Below are 10,015 nucleotides of genomic sequence, written 5' to 3' on the forward strand. Positions count from 1 at the left end.
CAACTATGATGAAAAGCTAGGATCTTAAGATTTACTGCAGTTCTACTAATTCTGAAATACTAGACTTTCTGTTAAGATAATTAGTTTAAATATTTTATGAGCCAACTTCCTCTCAAACACCGGAATTTCAACTGTTTCTTTAAAATATTCATATGTAACAAGGTTAAGTGGGAATACAGCGCATAAATTTAGATACATTTTATGATTTAGAGCCTATCTGAAATTAGGTAATATGATAGGTATTAGTCCCCCCAAAAGTACCCCAGCGGCTGGTTGGTCTCCAATTACTTTCGAGTTGTAAAAAAAAGGGACCAAAACTCACAATTTCTGATCTAATGAACATCTTCGTAAGTTTCTACAATCTTAGGCAGATATGGGGATTGGGATAAAGAAGAGGCAGTCTCACTCCTAAACAGGAAATTTTCAAGGTCTAAACACGATTCCCTGTCTTATTAAAGTCACCACTGTTTTATAATTTCAAACATTTGTGCATAACGGCTTTAATTCTCTACAATGGGGTTCTCTAATTGTTTTGTATTTAGGAAGGGAGGGAGATGCCTCAAAGGGTGTATTTTAAAACCAAAACATCCCAACTGTCCATTAGCCTTCAGACAAATACAGAACTAGTTCTAAGTGAGAGACGAGGGGAGTGGTGGAGGTAAAAACTGATATATAATGCTCAGGGTCCCTATCCAGGACTTTCCTTTGAGGGGGGATGTATGTTTTTTGAAAGGAACGGGGGTTTCAAAAAAACATAAAAAAAACACACCAAAATATAAAAGTGATGTGTAATCTCTCTTGAGTCCTGGTCTACAATGTTATTATCAAATTAAAGAGTAACATTAAGCCCCGAAGTGATCAGAATTTATTCCGGTTAGGAGAGGAACTTTCGATTCCTCACTTTATGGTCGCAGAAACTTCGAAGGTTGCTCATTACGTCAGAAATTGAGAGTTAGTCCTTTTTTATAAGTCGAAAGAGATTGGAGACCAGCCAGCCACGGGAGGGGGGTATTTTCCAAGACCACTGTTTTCCAAGGGATTAAACACCTAACCCCTAATTCTGAATATAAGAAATTGTCGTAGAAAGTTAGAAGAGGCGCAGTGAGTTAATTCTAAAAGTAGAAGTTTATTGCAAAAGCAAATATAATGTGATTTCGAAAATAAGCTTGAAACCCTGGAAAATGGCACCAGATCGAAATGAAAAGTGCACCATTGTAATCAGTATGGTCAAAAACCACGTATAGGAGCATAACCTTTCTCCACCATGAACAATAAGGAAGATCTCTTTTTTGCATTTTTTTTGTATGTGTCTTCTTTTCTTCTTATTTTTTTGTAGTAGTTGTAATAGAAGTAGTACTTGAATTAGTAGTAGCATTAGCGTAGTGGTAGTAGTATTAGCGTGCACGTATTACCTTATGGTCAATTGATATTTCCCTTTAAGCATTCCTCGAAAGTTCCAACTTAATATCTCAATCTCGCATTTAGTCTTCCGCCCCTCATTATTTGCAAAGACAAAATTCGAAACTAATTTTGGCTGCAAAGATTCATGACACACAAAAATGGGCTTTAAATTGTTTAATCTCTTTCAGGCTTGAAACTTACAGGTCAGTTGGTTAACTTATTAACTGAAGTTTTAGCAGCTTTTTCCCATTAATAGTTTTTAAAACGGCAAAATTACCTGAGTGATCTACTTATCCTTCAAAATGATTTATTAAATTCAATAACCAACTTCTGAGCATCAAAAAGGGAGCTGCTAAATCTATTAACATATAAAAAACACAAAAAGGTGGGAAAGATGTTTTAATACTTATTGTTATGTAAGAGCTATGGCATTCTTTCTTTTCATTTTTTTCTGATTATGCAAATCCTATGAAAATATATTTTAATGCGTAGTTTGTCAAATTGGCTTCTGGAAAATTACATGGTGTCAAGAGCCAAATTTACTCGTTTGCTCTGGGGCTATTTGACCTAATCTTTACTTACTGCGTTTTCAGACATTTTCTTTGGAAAATTAAATTCTAATGGGTTATTTATTGCTTTGACGCTAAAGTGGAAAATCTGAGGCAGATTTGGCTTTAAGACAGTATTACATAATGGTTTATTGATTCTTAGGGTAAGGAGCCTAAGACCTTCTACTGTGCTACTACTGCCTAAATACGATGGCCCTTACGCATACTGTGCTGTAAAGGATATTTAGTTAAAATATTTTAGTAACCAAACTTCATCTTAATCACCGAACATTAAACATAGTCTTTTAAATATCCACACCTAACAAATTATTTGGGAATACTAAGTCCATATCTAGATCCATTTCCATGATTTAGAGCCTATCTGAAAAATAGACATTATAAGAAAATATGGGAATATCATTGAAACTCAGTATGGTAGGCATCTCTACAGCACATCGTGGTGCAAGTAGATTTTAGCATTGAAATGCTGTAGTTAACTTTTCAAAACAAAATATTTAAATTTGACTACCTTTTTTCTTTTAGAAAATTATAAATTTTTTTTTGTGAATTTCCATCGTGGTAGTTTCATTATCAATCATTCTATGTTGAATAAACGCAACAAAAAGGAAAATTTCTGACTACTTCTCAAAGCAAAAAACTAGATCCGATAACATTTTGTAAATATTGAAACGTATAAGTATTCTGAGAGTCAAATAAGATAAAAGATGACGGTAGAGCATGTTTTGTCAAACAGAAAATTTTGTTTTAAACTTTTCTTCGTGATCAGCTTAAAATTTATATTGTTTCACCCTTAGTTGGAAACTTGTAAAACTGGTTTTGGGAAGGGGATTGGATAGTGTTCGAGGACCTAAAAATTGGCTAGAAACTGTTTTTCTCCCACTAATTTGAAACTTAACCATTTGACTACCAAGCGCAAATTTTTCGATTGAACTGGACAAAAAAATACGATTTTTGAAAAGACCCTTATTTCGAATATGTTAAAAGAAACCTCCGAAAAATGGGAAGAAAAAAAAATGTTTAAAGTGAAAATCCGTCGTTCCGGTTTTCAAAGGTACCTGATCAAATGCTAGCCAAAGGGACCGAGAATTTCCGTTGAGTTAGTTAGTTTTTTCGGAGAAAAAAAAATCATTTATTCAGAATAGGAAATTTCGAACAAAAATGTTATTTACAACACTCTCATTGATAATCCTCAGCAAAACAATTATTCCGATAGACAACGTCACACGACATTTAGAACAAATTGAGAACGGTCTTGACTCAATTTGGCTTATATAACGCATTTCAAATCTTGAGCACTGAAAAACGAAACTAGGCCAGTGCTCGCCTAATCCACTAGGATTGATATCGTCGGGAAGCAAGGTGCCATAGCTTCCGCGTCTTTTTTAGTTAACTGAAACAGCCTGCTGGTAAATCTTTATGCTTTACCTCTTCGACTGAGGTACTGACACTAGCCCTCTCACGACCCTTCGCCGGAAAACAAGCAGAGTAATTTTTCTTCGGGAAAAAGGAGAGTGTGTCAAAGTCAAATCAACAAAACCCAAGAAATTCCGGTGACATCATTTCAAAAACTTTCCATTTCTCACATATGATCTCTTAAATCTGTGCCTGAAAAATGCCCAGAACTTTCTTTTCTAATCGGCTCGCAATTTATAGCCTATCTACGGAGACCTCAATATTATAGCCCATTTATGGAACTTAGGAGATCCCAACCTATGTCAAGCTAGAAAAAAAAACATAGATCTGAATTTTCTTGATCCCCTAGTCTGATTTACATTCTAGCGTAGTGGGTAGTTTTATTTAATTTCGAACTTAAATTTTTTTTTAGCATTCTGAAAGTCCTTTATTGCTTTACAGCGTTACCTACAATATTGAGTAAATATTCTACAAAACTGTTCTGTATAGAAAGTATTCGAAGAAATTTTCTACTTGGTTAAAGATTTATAAAAACCTTCAAGAAATTTATGAATAATGAGTTCAGCAGGTCTCTTAAATTGGGTCAATGACTCTCTTCATGACATTTTAGGTCTAAGTGATAAAAGCATAACACATTTTTTGATTGGACTGGCCAAGAAGAGCTCTTCTTTATCTGCATTAGAGACACAGCTTGTTAGAACTGGGGCGATTGAAATAAATCCATCTGTTCAGAAATTCCTTGCTGAGTTATGGTCAAAGGTAAAAACAAAGTTTTGGGCAAATCAAAGGAATTTTAAGAGCATGTTAGGCTATTTCAAGTAGACCTTAGGGTAAGGAGGTATCCTGTGTATATCATTCCTTAAAGTGATCAAATAAGCTTTACCCATTCCTCCCATTTGTCAAATATGTACCCCAAATCATATATAGGTCTACGCAATAAATTTTCAATTGGTGACCCTTCCCTTCAGATTGATTTAACAGCCAACAAACATGAGTTGGCAGGGGGGTGATTTGTAAGGCTGTACTGTTAACAGGATAATAGCCTATGTAAGGCTGTACAGTGTACAGTTGGTTCTCCTCTGTAGTCCTGAGATGAGGCTAATCTTGGACCCAGAATTTAAGCTCAAGCTTAAACTTGGAAAATAGCCTACTATCTAATTTTAAACATGAGATTACAAAGTTAGAACAAAGTAGCCATCTTAATCATAGACATACTATTGAGGATAAATTCAGTCTAAGACAAGTGTAGTAAATCTGAATAATTGTTCTTAAATAGGCTAGCCTAGGATGTAAGATTAACTAACCTATTGTCCAAGTTTCAATATTAAAAAATTAAAGTTTGTCTAGACTATGTCCTCCATGAGTCTATGCTATGCCTTCAGCATCAGCCAATTGCAACTATTTAAAACTGCCTAAATCAAATCCAAGATTAGGACTTCTCTGTGCTACTATTGTTTATAAGTGACACATTTAATCAAAATATTTGTACAAGATTAGCCTAGGCACTGTCTGAATCCTGGGGCATTACATTTCCTATTTTACTACTACTACTACTAATAATACACTACAGCACCAAGGTCCTCCTCCAGCCCAATCTATTCAAAGCTTCTCTTGCTACACCCTCCAAGGAAGTTCCCATTTCCTTTAAATCTTTCTTTATCACATCTTCCCACCCCAACCATGGACAACCTGCTTTCCATCTAGCCCTAAACTGTTTGCCAAAAAGGACGATCTTTGGCAATCTGTCTTCCTTCCTCTGCAAACTGTGCCCTAGCTGTCTCAATTTTTCTCTCATTATAGCCCTAGAAAGCAGGAATGATCTACACTTTCTGTACAGCCTACTGTTTGAAATATAGTCAGTCAGCCAGGTACCCAGAACAATCTGTGTTCTGTAGACAATTTCCTTGAAAATATCTTGCAAATCTTCATCCACTTTTTGGAATGCCCAAGCTTTGGAGCCCTATTTGATTACTATGATTAGTATAGCTTCCAAAATTCTAATCTTGGTTATTACACCCTGAGCCTTGGCTATTTTACTTTTAACATCTTCACTACTCCCACTGTCTTTGCTAATAATGCTACCAAGGTAAATAAATCTGTCCACCTGATCAATCTTCATTTTTTCATTTGATTTAATCCTAGCCTTAGTGGCTTAGTCTTCTTAAAATTAATTTTTAAATCTATTATAGCTCCCTGTACTTTCAAAACCACTAAAAGTTCATTCATTTTGCTCAAACTTTCATCAGTTGCCTATAAAGAGAAGTTATGCTGTTGCATGTATAAGCGCTCACAAGAGAGAGAGGATGGTATTTTACCCCTCCTCTTACTGCTTCTGGTTAGGATTTCTGGCTTGTTACTTCTGCTCCTTCTCCAAGCCATTTTGTTACAACCTCAAATCCTCTGTTATGTTTGAGCTATATTCAGGCATTAGATGACAGGGATACAATTATCATGTTAGTAAATATTATTTTGGAAAGACTGTTGAATTTTATCAGTTTTTGGTTTTATAGTCCTTGTACCACAAAAAAGGAACTTGTACACCAAAATAACATTGTTTCTCATTGTTTTAGGTGAAAACAATATCACATAAAAGAATGTTTACAACTTCCTAAATTCTTTAAAGGTCAGTAGCCTTAAGAGAAGGAAGTGGTAGAGATAGGTACTTCAAATTGGCTTTCCTGGTCAAAGTTTCTTCTCTATGTACATTCCTGAAAGTCTTGTTTGGGAATGCTGTCTAAGATAGTAAAAAGCCTACCATCTATTTTCTTACTTTTTCAGAACATTGAATCTTAATATACTACATTAACCACATAGGTTAGAGAAGATCTTCACTTTTCTGGCATAATGATGAATTTAACTAGCCTACCAACAAAATAGACTATGAATAGAATTGTCTTTACAGCAGTGTTGGTGAAAGACAAGACTGCATTATGGGAAACAGTAAAAATAAAATTTTGGAAAAAAGGACAATAAGATCTGAGCAAAACTTAAGCTGGAAACTTCAAATATTCAGATTTGTTTATGATAATTTGTATTTGGGAAACCACTATTTAAAAAAATTATTATTTCTCTATAATTATACAAATGTATAATATTTATGTATAAAATATTATACATCAAGATTATATGATATTTTGAAAGTTACAGGAAAGAAAATACTCATAAAACTATGGCATTATTTTAGTCTCTGATTAAGGCTTGTGAACCTATGGCCCCACAACTCCTCAACTACAGAATTTTCTGTTGAAACTACATGCTCCACAACCATGCATTTCATAACTCCCCTACCAAAACTTTTAATCATTTGAATTTAGAAATAATTCCAAGTTTTTATCAAAATTCAAATTTTGTTTTTATATGTTTGGAGGCAAAATTTGAATAGTAGCATCTTGAAACATAATGGTCTAAATAATCTACAAATAACTGATGATCTCAACTAGCTCTTTTTATTCAGTATTTTATGGTCTTACTAACTACTAGGCAAATATTGCAGTATAGAAATTTAAAATCAAACACAGTAAATATATTTTCATAAATGTTGCTTAATTTGTACCAAAGTTCATATTTGAGAATTTTTGAAGGGATAGATTTGGTGAGGGATAGAGGAGGAGTATTAGTGTGGGAAGATGCATAAGAAGGTAATACATAGGCTCCATGAAGAATTAAAGACAAGCCTTTCCAGAAATATTTTCACCCTACAAAAGTAAATAGCACAAGAGAACATCAAGAAAACATGTTTGAACTTTTAGCAATAAATAGACCAAGTGCCTTTGGGTTGGTTCAAACTGTTAATGACTAGAAGTGAATTCCAGAGGCAGTTGTGAAATGAGAACCTTAAGTATTTTCCTAAATGGTCTGGACTGATTTAGCAGATTTTTTTTTAATGTGGTTCTTAGACTTGACTCTATTAAAAATGACATGAACTAACTGATAGCATCTGGAGGGTGCTGAAATAGGGGTGTTTACCTGATTATGCCAAGGATCCTGTAAGTAAGTAAGTTGTTCAATAACAGCAAAAAATCATCAAAAAGGAGAAAATCCACCATCATATTCTCTCCTCATGGCTCTGTGGCTAGGAATGAATGGGCAGAGAATGAATAAAGTAAAAAAAAAAAAAATAATCAAGTTCAACCTTTGAAAGGCCACAGTATCAGTTGCATGTTACAGAAACAATGTATTTGGAAAAAAAATCTTTTTTGTTTACTTGTTAGAGTTCAGAAGGCTGACATGCAAATTGTCAATCTGAAAAGGTCAATGCTTTTCAAGAGTTTGAAAGCATTGAAAGCCCCATCTAGGTCTCTCTTTAAGCTAAAATAAGCAAGCTCTAGGCCATCCCTATGGGACAAACAACTTGAACCTATTTGTCACTAAAGAAGAAATCAAATGCCGAAACTAGCGACTTTGATCAGACAAATCCAAAGGCGTAGATTGGGTAGTGGCACTAAGGCTTAAAGATTGTGCAGAATATTTTGTTAAGCCTTTACTAATATTTTTGAAAGCCCTATAGACAAAGGTGTAATACCAACAAAATGGGTTTAAGCAATTGATTTCCCCATCCGCAAGAAAGGGAATGATCAAAAATGAAAAACTTCCAGTCTTTCGAACAGATACCATTACTCCATAACTTTTTGAAGGAACAGTTAGAGATGGAATATTGAATTATGCATTGCAAAGCTATATGATAAATCCAAACAAATATGGGCTCCTACCCAAAAAAGTTCGGCAACACTACTGTTAGAAACTATCAACAAGTTGTACACAAGCTGTAGAAAAGGGGTTATGTCGTGCTAGCAATGTTATTTGATGTGGAAAAGGTTTTTATAAGTGTACCACATGCAAAGCCTATGGATGCTAAGACAAATACTGTGTTGTCAGAGTCCTTCCTCAGAAATCAAAACCAAAAAGCTAGAGTATGTGACAACATTTCTGATCCAAAAGTGATTAGCAGAAGATACAAGGTATTGTGATTTGCCCTCTCTTCACGCTCTTTATCAACAGGATTAACACAAATGTCATCACCACTACTAAAATCTATGTAGATGACATGAAACTCTGCAGGAACCTTGTTTCATATCAAATATCAACAATATGAAAATATATTGACACTAACCAAGGACCTTCAAATCATAGGTCTCAATTTGAACACACCAGAAACTAAAGTCCTGTGGATAAGGAAGGAAAAGACTTATCCTGTCCCTCAGCTGACAATAAACAACAAAGTCTGCTCCAGAATACGACTTACATTTGTTGATTGAGAAAAAGACCTTGGTGCTATTACTGACTTGGAGTGAAAACTTCATGAGCACACTCAGAAGACAATTTTCAAAACGTCCCAGCTCATAAGGCTGATCAGACGAAGTTTCAAGCACTTTGACAACCAAAATTTTGTGAAATCCTGTAAGGTGATTGTCAGACCTACAATAGTGTATGGGAACATGATTTGAGGTCCATTGGAAATCAGACTTAACTGCACTGAAAAGGGTCCAAGGCTGTACCAATAAACTCCTCCCTGGTCTGCAAGACTTCAGCTATGGAGAACAACTGTCCAAGCTGAACATGCTCACCCCAAAGTATAGACAAATGAGAGAAAACTAGATAAAATTGTACAATGCAAAGCACAGCCTGGACATCATCATCAGAAGAAGAAAATACTTCTATAAGTATTTTCACCCTGGAAAAGTAAATAATACAAGGGGACACCATGAAGATGTGTTTTAACCTGAAGTAATACGTCAGTGGCCAATTTTTGGAGTGTTCAAGATATGGATGACTGGAACTCACTCCCAGAAGCAGTTGTGAAATCTGGACGCTTAAACAGTTTCTTAAATGGTCTTAACTGATTCTTGAAAAACATTTTTACACATGACTTTCAGACCTGACTTTGTTAAATTACCATGAATTAACTTACACCCATGTAGAATTTGCTGAAACAGAGATATTTCTTCTAATGGTGCTGATGATCCTGTAAGCAAGCAAGTTGATTTCCAAAAAGAGAAATTAACAAAAACGGAAAAATCCACCATCATACCCCCCCCCCCCCCCAATATTGCTCTACGTTGAGGAATTCATGGACAGAAATGCACCAATGAAACCTAAGACAAACAGAAATAATAGAAAAGTGGTCAAACCAAACTCGAAACAAAGTAAAGTTACCAGGAAAGGGAATGTACCTATGCCCTCTTTTAAAAGACTTTTAAAGACCTTAGCATCATTTTCACTTTACTAAAAGCAAAATATGTTTGGAGCATTTTTTCTTTCGCAGCTCTAACCTTAAAAAATTAATAACTTGCTGAGACTTGTGGCTCTTTACTTTTCTTTGAAACGCTTATTCTTTCTTTTTTTTGCTATTTTTTTTTCAATTTTAGTCAGGATAGTTTTATTATTGGTCAATATCTTGAGTTAGCTTATTTGAGGTAGTGTTATAGATATGGTTTCATAAGCTGTGAAACAACAAGGTTTGCTTGTTTTAAGTTTTAACTTTGTCCTTACTCCCTTTATAAAACTTTTTTTTTAATCGTTATAAGACAAATATTGCAATATGGAGTTCAACGCAAAATGTAGCAAACACATTTTTCATTAGTATTTTCCTATTTCAACCAAATTTTGTATCCAAGGATGGTTGAACTTAGCAT

The 10,015-nt window shown here is 34.6% G+C and overlaps 1 protein-coding gene across 1 annotated transcript in view; it reads left to right on the plus strand.

Moving 5' to 3' along the window:
* The first annotated feature begins 3,887 nt into the window (after positions 1–3,887).
* Positions 3,888–10,015, plus strand: part of LOC136038580 (pre-mRNA-splicing factor ATP-dependent RNA helicase DHX16-like) — a 75,482-nt gene continuing 69,354 nt past the window's right edge. The window contains exon 1 of the mRNA XM_065721774.1: positions 3,888–4,142. Coding sequence (XP_065577846.1) covers positions 3,939–4,142 — 204 coding nt within the window. The 5' untranslated portion in view covers positions 3,888–3,938. The remainder of the gene's footprint in view (positions 4,143–10,015) is intronic.

This window comes from Artemia franciscana, chromosome 2, assembly GCF_032884065.1.
Source record: "Artemia franciscana chromosome 2, ASM3288406v1, whole genome shotgun sequence".
NCBI classification, from domain to species: Eukaryota; Metazoa; Arthropoda; class Branchiopoda; order Anostraca; family Artemiidae; genus Artemia; species Artemia franciscana.